We start from the raw sequence: 18525 nt of genomic DNA, 5'->3' as shown, positions 1-18525 counted from the left end.
GGGATCATAAGCTGTAACGAGCCTCTTGGAAATCTGGGTGGTTTTTTTTTTGTGTGTGTCTTGGCTTGCAGGGACCGCATTGGTGCTGGCCAGGCTCCCCCTAGAGAAGATCTCAGCGTGTCTCAGTGAACTTTGTGCCGTTCAGGTGATGGCTCTGAAAAAGGTATGCTGCTGCTAAGCATGGCTGTTTGGCTTTTTTTAAGCGGGGGCATTTCTCAAGAAAAATACCACATTTAGGATATAAACTGCGGCGAGAAGGCTCATGGAACGAGTCCCCAGTATTTGAGAGACAAGCCCTGTGTTTTAACCTCTGCAAATGCCACAAACGTCTTTATTTTCCGCTAAGGGCAGAGCTGGATTGTTGCCAAGCTGCCGTTGAATATGACACCTCTGATTTAAATCCGCTTAGCTCAGGGCCTGATATCGTGCGCCTTTCACCCCCTGCCCTCACCGGCCATTGATGGTGGGAGCTGGGGAGGGAAGTGCACGTCGGCGTGGTGTCCGAACATGGGATATGAAGCATGCCTGGTTTCCAGTAGGGAGAGTGAGCGTTACGATGCTGCGCTCAGTTTTCAGTGGCAGCTCTGTATTCCTCCATAGTTCTGCTTTAAGTTACGATCATCAAGCCCAAATGTGGAAGTGCCCGTCTCCTGGCCCTGCTGGGTGGTGTGTCCTTGGGGCCGCCCCCACCGTGTTCCTTCTCTTTCTCCAGCTGCTGTCTCAGGAGCCGAGCAACGGCCTGTCCTCGGACCCCACCGTGCCCCTCGATCGCCTTGCTGTCATATTTAGGTAAGACGCTGCCCGTCTGTGAGACTCTTGCGATGTGCCTGCGGTGGCTGGTGGATCTCGTTGTAAGGAATTAATCCGGAAGCTGAAGTTCTGAGGTCAGAGTGAACACTGGACACCAGGAAGGGGAACTCCACCCACCGTGGCTGTTGGATTAATGTTCTCTGCCTGCCTCCCCTTTGTCTCCCTCTCAGTTCTGCCCAAACAGGAGGATGGAGGATTCTTTGACAGGAATTTGCCATTCCTTGCGCTCTTTTGTGGAAGCCCCGGCAGTTAAACTGGTGTCCAATCAGTAGTGTCGTTTGGCCTTTTTGTCTTTTCTGCTGCTTGAGCCCCAGATAGGTGCTCCCCTTTGCTTAGATGATGTCCCCTCTCAGGACTTCTGTTGTATGTAGCCAAAGCCGTTTCCACTCCTACTTGGACTGGCCTTGCCACATCTGCCCCCTCAAGCTGCCCGAGTCTTGCCCCATTTCCTCCCCTCCAGCACCCTTCTCTGGCTTTGTCCCCCGTCCCCCCCACCTCCTTCTGTCTGACTTGGGAGCAACAGGTGATGAAGTTTCAACGTCTGCTCTTGGAGAGGGTAGAAATGTTTCTCAGTCCAGATGTGACCACACAGGGACCGCATGCCTTCGTTTCTCGTCATTTGTGTGTGTGGACTGTGACTGTGTTGTTCACATGTGCAGCCTGCAGGGAGACAACATCACTTGGGCTTGCAGAAGAAGCACGTGCACACCGTCCCTTGGCTGAACGGTTCTCTGGGCTGCCCTCCTGCAGTGGGAGCATGGGCTCTGCCCGCCTCCCTGATCAGGGCGGAGCTGGACATGCAGTAAGGCTAGCCTGCCATGAGGGCTACGTGAGGTTGGGGGTTTGATGGTCACGGCCACCCCCCAAGCCAGACTGGATGCCAACTGGCTTTTGCACCCCCTTCTCTCTCTCTCTTTCCTCAGGCATACCAACCCTATTGTAGAAAATGGACAGACACATCCGTGCCAAAAAGTCATCCAGGAGGTAAGGGGAGATTGGGTGGGAGGGTTGCCATTGGACGCCTAGACCGAGGCAAGGCACTCTTGAAAAGACAGGAATGCTAGGAAAAGGGGGAGGCAGTAGGAAAAGGGGAAGACCCAGCAAGAGATGAGTGGATGCAGTAAAGGAAGCCATGGCCATTGGTTTGCAAGAGCTGAGCAACGCTGGGAACGACAGGGTGTTTTGTAGGTCATGAATTCACAGGTGAGTGCATGAGAGGGGGCCTTTTGGGTGGCAGTCCCAGGATTATGGGATGGCGTCCCCAGGGAGGTGTGCCTGGCCCCCCCTCACTGTCGATCTTCAGGAGGCAGCTGAAGACATTTTTATTTAGGACTGCTTTTAATTAACTTTTGCTTTTATGTTATTGGCCGTCATAAACAGTTTTGAAACCTTTGTTTTATGCACTTTTGATTATTTATATTGCAAATTGCCTTGAGGTCTTGCAAGGCAGAAAGGCAGCCCATAAAAGATTTCAATATAAATACGTAAATAGCGTTGCCATAAGTCATAAGTCATAAGCCGGCCCCTGGCAAACCCTCACAGGCCCACCGAGGTCAGTCTCGTCTTCCCTGCCTGGCAGCCGCTGCTCTAGGGGCTCCAGCAGAGAAAAGGCTCTTCCAGCGTCTGGGAGTCTTTCCCTGGAGATGCTGAGGGTTTTGCCTGGGCCCCTTCTGTACACAAAGCTTGCCACCGAGCGACAGCCTTGGGGGCGTGGCTCTCTCTAACCACAGTGATCACCTCTGGCCACGTGCCTGCTCTCTCCCACAGCAGCACACCGTGGCCCCAGTTTGTAGCAAAGGATCTCTGTGGGGCCTGGCAGATGAGGGCTGCCAAGCTAGAGGGCTGCTTGCTTTGAGTCCCAGGTTGGAGGGAGGGGGGATGTGTTAGCCAGGTTAGCATTTGGGGGGTGCTAGAAAAGATTTTGACAGGGCTCTCCTGCTGCTGTTTCACTCCCCACCCCAGTAGACTGAAGGGTGGGCAGAAGGATGACGGCCACGTCTTTCTCGGCTTCAGCCCTTTCCCTGGCCCAGCACTGGTTGCTGTGTGGTAGCACCCAGGTGAGGGGCGGACAGCTGTGTTGCAAGTCAGACTCCGTTTTTCCGTAGCGCTTGACTTGCTTGAAGTGTTTCGCAGCAGTCCTTCCAGCAGCCCCGTAAAGCAGGTCAGCGTCATCCCTGCCAGGGCAGGTGAGGGTGGTGTGGCAGAGAAACGGGCGCTTGCCTAAAACTACCCAGCGAATTCATGGCGAGATTTGAACCAGCGTAGTCCAGCTTCTCTGCCCTGTGCTTGTGGGAGGGGCCTTCCTTTGCAGAGTTTGAGGCCGCCGTCTGCCACCCCAGCACTGGTCCCAGCCCCACACCCGCTCCTCATTCAAAATTAAACCATCCCCTCTCTTCTGGATAAAGGAATAAGCTAAACAGATCCCTGGCGCTTTGCAAACAGAGCCCCTCTGGAACCGCTTGGTTGCCGACTTCCCTGCCGATGCCGACTTTGTGGAATTTGCAAGGTCTGGTGTCAGTGGAACTGGGCATCGAGCCCAGTGGATCCGGAGCTTTTGGAAGGGGGAAGCGCTTCTAAGGGTCCCTGGCTTTTCGGGACCCTCTTGCAGCATTACACCTCTTCCCTCATCCCCAACATAAAATTTGCAGATCGTAGATGGGTAAACAAGCTTATTTGCTTGTTTACAAATCCTTGACCACACTTCTCTTCTGCATTGCATGGAGTTTATATTTAATTTTATGTGTTCAATATGCCTAAATAACAGTGAAGGACTTGCGAGGACTCGTGGGTGAGGGAAGGTGCCCTCCGCTCTTCTTGCTGGCTCCTGCTTTCCCCACCCTTCTTACAGCCTCCCCGGCCCCAACTCCCCTTTGCCCCTCCCTTCCCCATCGTGCTCGGCTTCCTCCCCCTCCCCGCTCATCGCTTGCCCTGTTCTCCTTCCACCCCCTCCAGCTCTCCTCCCCCCCCCGCCTCACAGAACCCACAGCCCGTCCCCTAACCCTGCGTCTCAAAAAGGCATTAAATAAAATACAGAAACGTTTAAAAGCACGAAGATCACACATGAGTCAGCCTTGGAAGACCTCTGCCGCCGTTTTGGATTGCCTGGGATACATTGTCTGGGCTTGCCTAGGTGACCAAAAAATGGCAGGTGAGGTTTCATGAGATCGTCTCTCTAGATCTTGGTGTTTTATTTAGACCCAGAGGAATTAGCCGTGTTAGTCTGTCGTTGCAAAGTAGTAAAGAGTCCAGTAGCAACTTCAAGACTAACTAACATTATTGTATAGCATAAGCATTCGAGAACCACAGCTCTCTTCATCAGATGCAACTGTGTAAAGTTGGTTAGTTGCTTCTGACGAAGAGAGCTGTGGTTCTCGAAAGCTGACAATGCATCTGCCGAAGAGAGCTGTGGTTCTCGAAAACTTATGCTACAATAAAGTGGTTAGTCGTAAAGGTGCTGCTGGACTCTTTATGATTTTATTTAGTCCCTCTTCCCTTAAAAAACTTTCATGTGCTTTGTGGAAACATCTACCCTAGCCCTGGGCAGCCCCAATGTATGGATGTATTGATCCATGTGGTGGGGACCACCCATGGCTATTGGATATATGATCGCATCGCTAACCGACAGACTGTATTGTATTCATATATTATGCAGAGTCAAACTGAAACGTCCCAGAGCCGCCTCTCCTCTCCCAACTTAGCAAGCTCCCCCTTATTCTCCCCCACCATTTGAGAAGCGCTGCTAGACCGGACTAGATGTGGTTTCCATTGTGCTACTCTGAGGCTCGCTCTCTTCCCAGCCACAGGATCCGCCTGATGTCCTATTAGGCTTTGCAGTCTGGGTAGTGGCTGATTCCTCTGCTGTGTTGCAAAGAGGCCATTTCAGTACTACGGGGGGCGGTGGCTGGGGTAGGAGCGGGTTGTACCTCGGAGCCCTTTGGGGGTCCCGTGCGCTGTGGCTCCTCAGCTGTCTCCTGTCGCTCAGTCTTTGTAATCCTTCTGCCTAGATCTGGCCAGTCCTGTCAGAGACCCTGAACAAACACCGTGCCGATAACCGCATTGTGGAACGCTGCTGCCGATGCCTGCGCTTCGCTGTCCGCTGCGTAGGCAAAGGTTCGGCGGCGCTCCTGCAGCCGCTGGTCACTCAGGTAAAGGAGCGATTCCGTCGAGGTGGTCATCATTTCCACACCCTGTTTATTGGCTTCACTCCCTGCCTTTCTACCCAGTGGGGACTCAGAGGGGCGCGGATCGCTCTCTTCTCCTCCGTTTTATCCTCACAACCAGGGCTGGATCGAGGGGGGGGGGTCACGGGGGGTGCTGGGAGCAGCTGCCAGTCCCCGGGAGTGCACTGTGGCTCCCCATGCGGGAGGCTGAGCGCCGATGGGGCAGCTGTCTTGCCGCACGTGCGCAGGACCTCAACCACCCGCACAGGAAGCCAGCTGCCCCATCGGCAGCGCATGCTCTCGCTGCCGCCACCAGCTCCACGGCGCTCCGTGCGCTGGGGCGGCCGGCTTGCTGCATCGGCGGCACAGGGCAGCGGGGCAGGTGAACCGTGCGGAGGGCCTCCTAGCCCTGCGTTCAGCTGCCCGCACAGCAAGCCGGCCGCCCCAGCGCACAGAGCGCTGCAGAGCTGGCGGCGGCGGTGAGGGCGTGCGCTGGGGCAACTGGCTTGCCGCGCAAGCGGCTGAGCGCAGGGCTAGGAGGCCCTCCGTGTGTGGCAAGCCAGCTGGCTGCCCTAGCGTACACCTGTGCTGCCGCCACCAGCTCCGCAGCGCACTGGGTGCTGGAGCGGCCAGCTTGCTGTGCGGGCGGCATGCCTCCCGCCCTGCATGATGATGTCACAAAAGTGACATCATCACGCAGCGCTAGGAGCACGCACACATGCACAAACCCAGGCAGGGTTGCACCGGGCGCCTGCGCCCGTACATCTGGCCCTGCTCCCAGCAATCCTAAGTGGCAGATTAGGCTGAATGTGTATGACTGGACCAAGGTCACCCAGTGAGCTTCTATGGCAGAGCGGGATTTGAACTCGGGTCTCTCAGATCCTAGTCTAGTACCCTATCCACTGCACCACACTGCCTCTCAGAAATCAGTTCTACCATTGGGCGGTACTGTCTGCTGAGATTCAGCGGCTGAGCCTCCCAGCACTGAGTGCCGTGTGAAAGCAAATGGCGTGCCATTGAAATGATCGTCCGCGCATCACCCACGCTGTGGGTCTTGGACTTCAGTCCCGGTGCTGATGGGTCTTGAGCGTGTTTCGTTTTGAAGCTGCCTGCCCCTTGTCAAGAGGCGCCGAGGCTCCCGTGGATGCATCTCCTTTGACAGCTTTGTGCTTTTCTTGGCAGATGGTGAGCGTCTACCAGGAGCACCAGCACTCCTGTTTCCTGTACCTGGGGAGCATCCTGGTGGACGAGTACGGGATGGAGGAGGGCTGCCGGCAGGGGCTGCTCGACATGCTGCAGGTGGGTCTGGTCCGTGGGCTTTGGCGCTGCCTCGTGCTGCTGGACGCTGGCCAGGCGACCTTGGGAAGCACAGAGTGACGCGCCGGGACTGCTTTGAAGACGCCCCCCCCCCCTGAATTTCCCGGAAATAAAATCTCCCAGCTTGAGGGGCAGCATTTGGGGATTCCAGTTTGAACCTCCTTGGATTCCTTCTCGCCAAGACTGTGCCGATTCTGCTTTGTGTGTGTTTTGCACGTGCCCCCTGCAGAACCGCCTTCTGGACGGCCTTCTGCACTTTGGTGCTGGAAAAAAGACTTCAGCCCGCAATTCTCTAGACTGCTGGGCAGAGCAACACTCACATGCTGTGGGAGGCACGAGAGTTCCGCTACTCGGTTGGGTGCGTCTGCACCCCTGTTCTGCTCACAGTGCTGGTTTTTTCCCAGTGCAAGGAGCCTCCCTCTGATACAAGAACCTCTGGCCGTTGTTAGCAGAAACAAGCCCACAGGACCCAACCCTGTATCCACCAGAGGGGGTGGGGGTTGCAGCATTAATCTCCCTTCTCTTTATGCTTGTATATACCACGACACCGCTGCCAGAGAGGGGGCACAGATGGGTTATGGCTCCCTGACACAGGATTCCTAATGAATCTTGGGGGCATTCTCCTTCCCTTGAAGGCCTGGATCCATCTATCCCTGAGCCCTGCCAGACCATGTTGAGAGGCAGAATTGGCTGGGCTGTCCTGCTGTAGCAGTAAGGGTGCCTGCCCCTTGTTAATAACAACAACAACATTTGATTTATATACCGCCCTTCAGGATGACTTAGCACCCACTCAGAGCAGTTTACAAAGTATGTCATTATTATCCCACAACAAGACACCCTGGGAGGTGGGTGGGACTGAGAGAGCTAGAAGCTGTGACTGGCCCAAGGTCACCCAGCTGGCTTCAAGTGGAGGAGTGGGGAATCAAATCCGGCTCTCCAGATTAGAATCCCGCACTCTTAACCACTACACCAAACTGGCTCTCTTTTTGGGCGCTGATTAGCTGATTGTTGTGGGCGCTGATCGTGAAAAACGTGTGCATCTCAGATGGGAACGAAGGGGGCCTTCCGTTTCATTTCAAAAAGAAAGCTGTGTCCCACAGTTTGGGTCTGAACTAGCCGAGGCCGAGATGGAAAAAGACTTTGGAAAGTTCAATGAACACATTAACCCAGTGTGCCACAGCAGTGAAAAATGCAGACTCTACACTGGGGATTATTAGGAAAGGGACTGATAATAAAATGTTCATTATTATAATGCCCCTGCATAGATCTGTGGTGTGGCCTCATTTGGAGAACAGTGTGCTGTTCTGTTGGCCACATCTCAAAAAGGGCATTGCAGAGCTGGAAGTCGTACAGAAGAGGCAACTGAAATGGGCTGGAGCACGTTTCCTATGAGGGAAGGGTGAAGAGTCTAGTTTAGAAAAGATCCAGGGAAGTTAGCCGTGTTAGTTTGTAGTTGCAAAATAGTAAAGAGTTCACTAGCATCTTTAAGACTAACCAACTTTATTGTAACATAGGCTTTCAAGAACCACAGCTCTCTTTGTCAGATGCATTGTCAGCTTTTGAGAGCCACAGTTCTCTTAGTCAGATGCATTGTCAGCTTTTGAGAACCACAGCTCTCTTTGTCAGATGCATCTGACAAAGAGAGCTGTGGTTCTCAAAAGCTTATGCTACAATAAAGTTGCTTAGTCTTAAAGGTGCTACTGGACTCTTTACTAGTTTAGAAAAGAGAAGACTTAACAGAGGGACTGTGATAGAGGTTTGATAATGCATGGGTTAGAGAGAACGGATAGAGAGAACTTTTTCTCCCTTGCCCAAAATACTGAAACTTGAGGGCATCCAGTGAAGTTCATGAGCAGTAGATTCCGGACATACAAAAAAGGAGTTTCTTTACTCAAAGAAGGATTAAAATGAGAGGACAACGTGATGGCCACAGTCATAGATGGTTTTAAAAGGGGATTTGATGGATCCATGGAGGCGAGGTCTACCAGGAGATGAGCCATGGTGACTCCACATTCAGAGGCAGGAAACGTCAGAATGCCTGTGCCAGGATGCAACTTCCAGGGAAGGTCTCTGCCTCTGTTCCCTGTTGCTGGCCCTTCAGAATAACCGGTGGGTGCCCAGGGTGCTGGACTAGTTGGACCCTGGTCCAATCCAGCGGGGCTCTTCCTCTTTTCCTAAGTTCAGAAAATGCTGTGTAAGGTTGGCAGCCCCCACCAGTGACATGTGCTGGCGCCTGCAGGTGTGACTGTGTTTTGTGTTGAAGTTTTAAGTGCCCCATCTGTTCCTTGTCCTAGGCTCTGTGTGTCCCCACGTTCCGGCTTGTTGAGCAACCAAATGGCCTCCAGAACCACCCAGACACTGTGGATGACCTCTTTCGGCTGGCAACCAGGTACACAAGTCCTGTGCCCGCAGCCCTTGGCTTATGCATGCCAGAATGACGCTTAACAGACCTTTGGCGATTGGATCCCAATGGCTTGGCCTTTTTTTCTGTGAGCCCCTGAGTAGCATGCTGGCCATGCCAGTAGGGAAGGGTAATCTTGATCCTATCTTCTCTGCAAGGCACAAAACGCTCCGCTGTTTTTCTAAAGGTCAGCATTTCTAGACCTTTGGATTAGGGGAAATGCCTTCCAAAGCTTAGGGGCCACTTCCATCAAGGCCCTGCACTGCCCTCAGAGGTCTTTGAAGAGCAAGACTTGAGTCCAGTAGCACCTTTTAAAGACCAACAAGATTTCCAGGGTATCAGCTTTCAGGCATCAAAGCTCCCTTTGTCAGATACAAGAGAGCGTTGACTCTCAAAAGCTGTCCACCTGAACTTTTCCTTTGAGGTGCGGTTTCTTCAGGAGATTGGAGGTGGTCGCTTGGGTGGGTGGAGAGGAACAGTTACGGCAGGGCCCAAGTGGCAAGGCGGCTGCACCGGCCAATAAAATTGGGCCTGGCAGCCAGCAAGACATTGGCGGGGCTGCTGCGTTCTGGGCCCGAGAGGAGGCACGTTGCAGTGGTGTGGGAGAAGCTGGCCCTAATGGGACCTCTCTGCCCAGGTTCATCCAGCGCAGCCCAGTCACATTGCTCCGCAGCCAGGTGATCCTGCCCATCCTGCAGTGGGCCATCGCTGCCACCACCCTGGACCACCGCGATGCCAACTGCAGCGTCATGAAGTTCTTGCGCGATCTTGTCCACACGGGAGTGGCCAATGATGTGAGTGGCGGCAGGTGAAGGAGGGCGGGGGGTGCGTGTGGCTCTTCCGGGGGAAATGAGGACTAGAAGCTCTTTTCCAAGCCCTTGCGAAGACTGCCAGGGGCCCGGGAGGAGTCGGAGGGCCCCAGTTTACAAGCAAAGCCTTTCCGGATAGGGCAGCCGCTCAGCTCCTGAACCACCAGATCCCCAGCCCCACAAGTTCTTGCCCCTAGTCCTGGGTTGCAAGGTCTGGCTGTGGCTTTTCAGCGGTGAGGGGAAATGCACTCCGTGTCTGCTCAGATGCATTCTGAACATGTTCTCGGTGTGAGCTGTGCTGTCGGCAATTAGGAGTATGCCAGGGGCTGTACAGGGCCAGGGAATTACAGAGGCTCTGATGTGAGGGCAGATGACTCGTTGCAGGCACATCCATGCCACAAAGCCAGCCAGGAGGAAATTGGCCTTGGTTCTTGCTCATTCCTAAGCCTTCAGCTGTCTGCTAAGATGGGGAGCAGTTGCGGAGCCGCAAGGCAAAAGGGTGGCAGGCTCACCCTCACCGTGATGGCACCCCCCCTGCAGAGAGAAGACTAGATGCAGCAGACCAGACAGTAGCCCCCGGGGGAGGGGGGGAAGCAGAGGGTGTTCACTGGTTGCCGTGGGGACCATCAGTGACCCCCCCTCCCCTCCCCTAGCTAAAAGGAGCCTCCAGATTCAGAGGCTGTATACCTCTGAAGAGCAGGTGTGTGAGAGGGATCGGTCGCGTTACCCTGCGTGCGTCTCTCCCCCTGCAGCACGAAGAGGACTTTGAAGCCCGGAAGGAGCTCATCGGGCAGGTGATGACCCAGCTGGGACAGCAGCTCGTGAACCAGCTGCTGCACACGAGCTGCTTCTGCCTGCCGCCTTACACCCTGCCCGACGTGGCGGAAGTGCTGTGGGAGATCATGCAGGTTGACCGGCCGGTAAGGAGGACGTGGGGCTGGGCAGGGGTGTGTGTGTGAGTGGAGGGGTGGAATGGCAGGGCACCCAGCCTGCCCCTGCCCGGTGCAGACCAGCAGTCTCATCGTAGGCAAATATGGCCAGTTCTCTTCTCTGGATGAAGGCTTGCAAATGTGCAGACTCTTTCCAGCGCACTGCACCAGCAGTACTGTGTTTTGGGAGTATCCTGCCTTTGCTTTGAAACAAGTTTCTAGCCCTCATGGGTTGGAGAGGAGTTTGGAAGCGCCTAGGCGGCAGCTTCTGGAGAGGCTTTTGGTGGTCCCGTCTTGAACTGCGGGTATGAAATGGAGCTTAATTGACGTGAAGGGCCCAGTGCTGGCCTTCTAGCCCTGCAGTGGTTCTCCAGGACTTGTGGCCCAGAGAGGCCTTTCCCCAGCCCTTGAGGTGCCAGGGATTGTCCCCGGGACCCGCAGATGTTGGGTCCAGCCCTCTCTTAGTGTTGAGCCCCAGTAATTCTGTGGGAGTTTGCCCTGCAGGCGAGGAGAGCTGAGTTTCCAGCTAATCGGGTCCTCCTTTGGGGGAGGTGTGGAATAGCGGTTTTATTTTCCTGTTAAAAATTGCGCTGGGGTGACACTGGTCCACCAGTTGTGCTCTTGTGAGGCTTCCCCCCGTTTTGTTTAGATGGTTTTTAAGCCTCTCGATGTATAACATTTATCGTGGCGTTAATGTTGTGAATGGCTTTGGGCATCGTTTCGAGGAAGAGGCGGTCTAAAAATTGGGAAAATAAAAAATAAATAAAATGAAGTGGTGCCCCATTGCCTCTGGGCACATCAGCATCCACAGACCAATGCAGGGGGCTGATGTGCTCAACTTGGACGGGGCTTCCTGGGAGACGGCTTGAGAATCCCTTTCTTGTCATTTGCTTCTTCCTTGTCGAAAATTCATGATTCGTCGTCGCGTCTTCTGTGCAGTCCCCACATGGGACTGCATGCGCAGTTCCCATGTGGTCCTGCTCAGGAGACCACTTGATGAATAACAGTTACAGGTGAGTGCAACCCTGTTTGATTTTTCATTTTTGGTCCTTCTCCCACCCCCCACCCCAGACCTTTTGCCGCTGGCTGGAGAACTCGTTGAAGGGCTTACCAAAGGAAACAACAGGGGGAGCGATGCAAGTGACGCACAAGCAGCTGACGGACTTCCACAAGCAGGTCACGAGGTCAGGAGCAGCCGTGCTGGGGGAAGGGTAGCGGAGGGGGCTGGTTTGGAAAGTTGGAAGAAGAAGGGTGGGGGAGCCCAGGAGTGCCGTTTGGGATACAGTCCCCTGGGAGCATCCCCCGGCTAGTGCCCATGGGCTGGTTCCTTAGGGTTGCCTTCCTCCAGTGGGGCCTGGAGATCTCCCCAAATGACAGCTGATCTCCAGACTATAGAGATCAGTTCCCTGGGAGAAAACAGCTGCTTCGGTGGGTGGACTCTGTGGCATTATACCCCGCTGAGGTCTCTCTCTCCCACAAACCCTGCCTTCTCCCAGGCTGCATCCCCAAACTCCTAGGAATCTCCAGCCTGGCGTTGGCGGCCCCGCTGTCTCAACAAATAGCTTGAGTGTGGATGAAAATTTGGGGAGGAGAGTGAAGGTAGCAGGCCACGATTTATGCTGGTGCTCTAGTGGGTGCCCTTGGCCGTTCCCTTCTGGCCCCTCCCCTCCTTTTAAGAACATCCACTTAGTCCCCGTACCCTCCCCTCTTTGAGTCTGCCCCTCAGGTGGCCACAAAGGCTGCCCTTCAGAAGAGAGAGAAAGACGGCTCAGTGGGAGGTGCAATTGAACGAAATGGAGCAAGGAGATCTATTACTGTGCAATCATTGGGGTGAGGCTGGGTTGGAGGAATAGCTCTAGATGTTCAGCCCGCAGAGCACCTGAAGACGTCCTGCCAGCCCTGCCCTGCCCCTCCATGAAAGCTGCGGACAGCTGAACTGCAGTCTACGGAAACGTACTCAGCTCTTCTGTTGCTCCAGCTTAGAGAAACGGCCTGCACTACTGGTGGGGGTGGCTTGGCATAGCGTCAGCGCTTGCCAGGTTGGGGAGGGGTCAGAAGATGGGGAAGCACTTCTGTAGTCTTTGGCAGGGAGTGACGATAAAAAGATGCTCTTGTGGCCGGAGCGAGTTCTCTAACGAAGCAAGGTTTCGGAGCAGGGGCTGGCAGCAGCCTCCACTGCCTACCCTTTGCTGTTGCTGCCTCCACCTTCTGCCAGCAGCTGACACCGCTCACACTTTTACCCCTTCCAGGCTCCCCTGGTATCTTTCAACACAGAACAGTGAGCCATGTGTGCCTTTTAGGGCCTCCGGAACTCTTGAAAGGGTTCTGTAGGGCTTGTGTGACTCGCTGTGCTTGTCAGACACTGGGAGGGAGGGAGGGAAGGCAGGGTGGAAATCTCGCACTGCTGCTACAAGCCACTTGTCCCTGTGGGAACGACCTTGAGTCCCTCTTCAGCTAGCCTGCAGGTGGCTTCAGGCCTGCCTGCTCCCTTGGACTTCCTCTGTGCCTTTTCACTTCTTTCTCAAGCCCGGCCTTTGCAGTCCCTATTTATGACATGCACACATGTGTAGCCTTACCTGAAGGAAATGCAGCAGAGGAGCTTGTAGTGCAGAGCCCATGTAGCATATATTGTCGAAGGCTTTCACGGCGATGGTTGTTGTGGATTTTCCGGGCTGTATTGCCGTGGTCTTGGCATTGGCATTGTAGTCTCTGACGTTTGACACTGAGAGATCTCTGTCTTTTGGTGCTACACCTCTAAAGATGCCCGTCACAGCTGCTGGCGAAACGTCAGGGACTACAATGCCAAGACCACGGCGATACAGCCCAGAAAATCCACAACACCCATGTAGCATGTATGAAGCTGTCTTCTTCCGAGTCAGACCCTCGGGCTGTCCAGGTCAGACTTGTCTACTATGGCTGGCAGCAGCACACCAAAGTCTCAGGCTTAGAAGTCTTTTTTAAACTGGAGGTGCCAGGGGGTCAAACCTGAGACCGTCTGCGTGTCGAGCGGATGCTCTGCCACTGAGCCAGGGGTCCCGCCTGCTGGGACTGGAGAGACTTGGGTTCACATCCCCTTAGCTAAGAACAGCAGGGGCCAGTTGTTTGCTTTTAGCCCAAGCTGCCTTGCAGTGGTGGTGTGAGTTTAAAGTGGGGGGGCCGTATAGGTTGTTGCCCTGGGATGCCTGGGGAGGGCTGAGATCAGAACTGGTGGGGGGGTGGGAGGTGGGGCATGGCCACGCAGAGCAGCACAGAAGTGTTTAGCAGGCAGCTGCCCCAGAACACGAGACCAGCTTAGGGGGGGAGGGTTAAGCCCGCTTGAGAATGCCTCTTCGGCTGGCACGCACACCCAGAGATGGGGCACGGAGTTGTGCCCAAGAACTTGGACCGCTTCGGTTAGGGGTTTTTTGGTGCATTTTTGGGTACGTGTTCTGCTGGTCCCATGCAAAGCCAGGCTGACCCTTCAGGCAGGGCGTTTGGGGCCCCGGACAGGGAGGCGGGCAGGTCTGTCCTGTGAAGCGAGGCCCACCAGGACGTTCTCCTGCACAAACTTCACTGGAATGAATTGGAGTGTGTTGTAAAGCTCCTGTGTGGAAGAACTTCCTGGCAGGTGGTGCCCCTTGGCAACTAGCATGCACACGAGGGAGCACACCAGTTGGGGCGTTTCACCCCTTGGTCCGGGCCCGAGTTATGCGTGCTGAAACCTTGCCGTTTCTGTCCCAAAGCCTGTGTCGGGCCCAGGAAATTCCAGAGTGGCTGCCCCTCCCTCCCTCCCTCCCTGCGTAGAGAAGCGGGGTGCCTCTTGATAATCCTGCCGTGAGAGAGCCCAGCAGGTTCCCGGGTCCAGCCAGCTCTCAGCTGGGGTCTGGCTTCCCCCTCCTCTTCTCAGCTGCCAATCAGGTTATTCTGGTCTTGTGCATGCCAGTGCTTTGCACCTTACGGGAGGGGGAAACCACATGGGGTGTTCGGGCCTGCTTCGGAGCCTTTGCCAGCACCGTTTGGCTGGCTCGGGCAAGTCAGCACCTGGCCTGGGCCCTCTTCATACCTGTGGCTCTGCCGTCACCTACAGGTGGGACTCCCTTCCCCAGCAGGTCTTGGGGGCAAGCCCTGGCCTGCCGCTCTGCGCCTTGCTTGACAAGCTCACACCCAAGTGCCACCACCACCAGCAGCCGGCCGGCCCCTCCTGGCGGGGCTTCCTTCCCCAGCTGGTGCAGAGTTGGCTCTTCAGAGTTGGCTTATCTAGGCATGCCTGTTGAAGGCCTGCTCCCTGCTTTCACAGTCCAGGTTCGGAAGAAAGCACTGGGCGGTGGAAGCAGGCGCAGAGCCCCAGTGAACGAAGACTCTGGTGAGATATGCAGAGCCACCTAGCACTGGTAGGATGAAGCACACTGAAACGACACATCCTAATTTAAAATATGTGCTGGCGAGTCCTGGGAAGGCCCTCTTCAGTACAGATCCCAATTCCTAACACGGTTTTCCCAAGGCACTGTGCCAAGTGCCAAGTCTCTGGCCTCTGTCGACGCTGAGTTTATTTCGAGCCAGAGGGTTGCAGCATTTCTAGTTTCTTTCCTGCAAAATAACAAGACTCCCCCTCCGTCTCCCCCTTCAACCCGCCTCTAGCGCTGAGGAGTGCAAACAGGTTTGCTGGGCTCTGAGGGACTTCACCAGGCTGTTCCGGTAGCGTGCTGCGCCTTCTGTCTGCCTGTCTCCCAGGTGAGCGGAACCCGTCTCCTGGGCATGGAGGTTGAGGCGGGGGTGTCTGGCTAATAAGACTTGCATTTACTCATGTTTTGGGGTTTTTTCTCCTTTTGCGTTGGGTCACTGGATTTGAGTGAATATCTAGGTTATTCTTTGCATTTAAAGTTTCTTTTTGCTGGATTGGCGAAATTTGTAACTTCGTTTGAAAACCTTTGACTGGAGTAGCAGTATAAAAAACTTAAAATCACTTGCTCGACGACAACATAACGTGGACGTCTTCACCCTTGTTTAGACCCGGGACCCTCACTGAGTTGTGCCCTGCATCTTCTATCCCTGCTACCGAGTGACCGACTGCTGTAGATCAGAAAACCTTTCTTGAATCAGACTCCCAAATATCAGAACTGCTATGCAAACACCTCCGAAAAGCTTTCCAGTTCTGTAAAACTTCTCTTTCCAGAGCCCGTGCTTCCTGTTGATGATGGATTGAGTCCCGCAGACCTGTTCTGCTAATGGGTGTGCGCGCGTGCGCGCTAGCTCTTTCCTCTGGTGCCAGCACCTTCTTCCAGGGGCCTCTTGTGTCAGGAAATGCTCCGTAAGCTGGAGGGAAGCTTCCCTGTTAGAGGAACAGGACATCAGGATCCGACCCTGTCCTGGCAACTGATCACGAGAGCGGCCGGTCTTACGTGGGTCAGGAAATACCTGAAGCTGATCCGTTATCTTTTTCCCCCCCTTCTCAGGACTGTCTTATTTTCAGAAGAGGAAATAAAACACAACCAAGACTCTGTCCCACAACCAGCAAACTTCATTGTGGCCGAGGACTCTGACTCGCTCTGGGGTGTCCCGCCAAACCAGAAGAGACGCTTCGCCGCAAGATCCGAGCCGGTGAAGTTCCTGTTTGTGAGTGAGAGAGAGAGGAAAAAAAAAAGGGGGCGCAACTTATCCGCGACTATCGATGGCTGCAGCCGACCTACGGCATTGCGGGGGGAGGGGAGCTGCTTTCCAGATGGACTTGCTTTAAAAAAAAAAAAAAAAAGACAAAAAAGTAATAAAATGTTTTAAAAAAAGAGCAAACCACGAAATGATAGAAAACTAATTTGCCTGGCAGCAAAACAAGAAAATTAAAAAAAAAAAAAGCAAAGTAGAAAACTTTCTGTGAAATGAAAATAATTGCTTACGGATCCGTGGGGATTAAAAAAATCGTATCTGTCTCGCAAACCCAGAGTCTGCCCTGCAGGGAGGGGGGGGAGGAAGGGGGGAGTGTCTCAGTTTTTTGCAAACTCTCCTTCCAGGTATCCAGAGCTCTGCCTCTCCTCCTCGCCCAGTCCACAAGGAAAGATTGCGCGAAGCTGGTAACTGCCGTGGGCACGATCTTTTGGGAGTGGGCAGGAGGAGGGCAGCCCCGCTCGCTGCCCCTCAGAGAGGGTTCGCAAAACGGAGCGCGGCTCCTCTCCGGCCCCTCGATGTGTTGCTGACTTCGATAAACTGTTATAATATATATTATATTATATATTTTTTTCTTTTTTTAGTTGATTTGGGTTTTTTGAAAATTTGGTTTAAATTTGTTTGGAATATTTTTTTTTACCGGGGCAGGGGAGGGAGGGGGGACTCTGGAGAAGAGAGGGATAGGCATGCTGCTTTGGCTGAACCGATCCGGCTGCGACTGGGGAGGGGGGAGTCACGGGCCCTGCGCAGACGTTTAAGACAGGAGGGGGCGCTGTTCCGTCTGGTGTTGTAGCCATCTCGAGAACAAGGAGGGGGGGAAAACCACACAAACACAAAAAGAAATAAAAACGGATTTAAAAAAAATAAAAAATGCCACTTGATCTTGTCTTGTTTTTGTCTCTGGCTTGCTGTGGCCCTGTCAGTAAAGAGGGCCACCGTGGTTGAGGTTTGGATTGCAGAGGGGGGTTTGTGGCTGGGAGGCCTAGCCTTGCCTTTCACTGTGTGTGTAATTAAATCAGTGTGCAAGAAGCTGCTTGGTGAGTTTGCTGTCTGTTCCCTCTGGTGTCTTCCACACAAGGACTGTATTTTGTAGTTTCCCTGTTGCTGGTGCGGCTGCAGATTAAGCGCAGCAATTTATAGGGCTTCCACATGGCAGGTTTCTGTACTCTAATCCTTCACGGTTGAAACTAAATCCCACAAAGACGGAGGCCCTGCATGTGGGTCTGGGGTCCATGGGTATGGGACTCCGGCTCCCCGCTCTTGATGGAGCGCCGCTTGTGCCGCTTGTGAGAGTGAGGAGCCTGGGGGTAATCCTGGATTCCTCCATGACTATGGAGGCACAGGTCGCTGCGGTTGCTGGGTCTTCATTTTTCTAAGACAGGCCCGGCAGCTTGTCCCCTGCCTGTCGACCCACGACCTAACTGCAGTGATCCAAGCAACGGTCACCTCTAGACTAGACTACTGCAACTCGCTCTACTCAGGGCTTCCCCTGGGCTTGATCCGGAGATTACAGCAGGTTCAAAATGCAGCTGCGCGCGTGATTGCAAGAGTCCCAATAGGGGAACATATAAGACCTATATTACGCCAGCTGCATTGGCTACCAGTTGAGTACCGGATCTGGTTCAAGGTTTTGGTGCTGACCTATAAAGCCCTATGCGGACTGGGTCCAGCATATCTGTGGGACCGCCTCTCCCTGTATATATCCCAGAGAAAACAGGGTTAACATACCTGTAACTTATGTTCATCGAGTTCTTCTGTGCCGACACACATGGGTACTGCGCACGCGCAGGCCAGCCGCCGGAAGATTTTTTAATCGCTTTCCCAGCTCCGAAGGGGCCGTTTGCCGCGCGCCTCAGCGACCGTTTCCCGCCCAAACGGTCACATGCTCCTCAGCGGCCAACGGCCCCTTCCCTCAGTTCTCCCTTGCCGCCGCTCAACCAACACACAGAGCCATAGCCCCGATAAGACTAGAGCCATAGCCCAGCCATAGTACAGCGATCTGTGTTGGAGTTCACAGCGGGGTAGGAGGGAGGGTTGTGTGTCGGCACAGAAGAACTCGATGAACATAAGTTACAGGTATGTTAACCCTGTTTTCATCTTCGTTCTTCTGTGCCTCCACACATGGGAGAGTACCAAGCTTCACACAATAAGGAAGGTGGGGTGAAATCCAACTCAATTTTATTATACAACAAGAAAGGAACAAAACAACATATATACACATACCCATATGTTACAAAAGAAACATACCAACCCCACAACATCCAGCAAGTATAAATACATATCTATATATATATATATACACCATATACAGCGACTTCACCTCCCCATTGGAGTATATTAACCAGCATACTCCTAGGGAAACAAGGAATGGAGGACAGCCCTTGCAACAGCTACATCCTCATTGGCATTTACATCCACAGCGTAATGCCGTACAAAGGTATCGGCGGACGACCAAGTTGCAG

General features: G+C 54.0%; 1 protein-coding gene across 1 annotated transcript in view; it reads left to right on the top strand.

Annotated features, from left to right (window-relative positions):
* TNPO3 (transportin 3) overlaps nucleotides 1-16908 on the top strand; it is a 44873-nt gene extending 27965 nt beyond the window's left edge. The window contains exons 13-23 of the mRNA XM_054988339.1: nucleotides 72-163; nucleotides 713-789; nucleotides 1734-1794; nucleotides 4815-4955; nucleotides 6153-6269; nucleotides 8582-8676; nucleotides 9326-9482; nucleotides 10250-10417; nucleotides 11498-11610; nucleotides 15044-15136; nucleotides 15859-16908. Of these exons, the coding sequence (XP_054844314.1) occupies nucleotides 72-163; nucleotides 713-789; nucleotides 1734-1794; nucleotides 4815-4955; nucleotides 6153-6269; nucleotides 8582-8676; nucleotides 9326-9482; nucleotides 10250-10417; nucleotides 11498-11610; nucleotides 15044-15104 (1082 nt within the window). The 3' untranslated portion in view covers nucleotides 15105-15136; nucleotides 15859-16908. The remainder of the gene's footprint in view (nucleotides 1-71; nucleotides 164-712; nucleotides 790-1733; nucleotides 1795-4814; nucleotides 4956-6152; nucleotides 6270-8581; nucleotides 8677-9325; nucleotides 9483-10249; nucleotides 10418-11497; nucleotides 11611-15043; nucleotides 15137-15858) is intronic.
* Nucleotides 16909-18525: the final 1617 nt, after the last annotated feature.

This window comes from Eublepharis macularius, chromosome 9 (assembly GCF_028583425.1).
Source record: "Eublepharis macularius isolate TG4126 chromosome 9, MPM_Emac_v1.0, whole genome shotgun sequence".
In the NCBI taxonomy this organism is placed as follows: Eukaryota; Metazoa; Chordata; class Lepidosauria; order Squamata; family Eublepharidae; genus Eublepharis; species Eublepharis macularius.
This window is presented reverse-complemented; position numbering and strand designations above follow the sequence as displayed.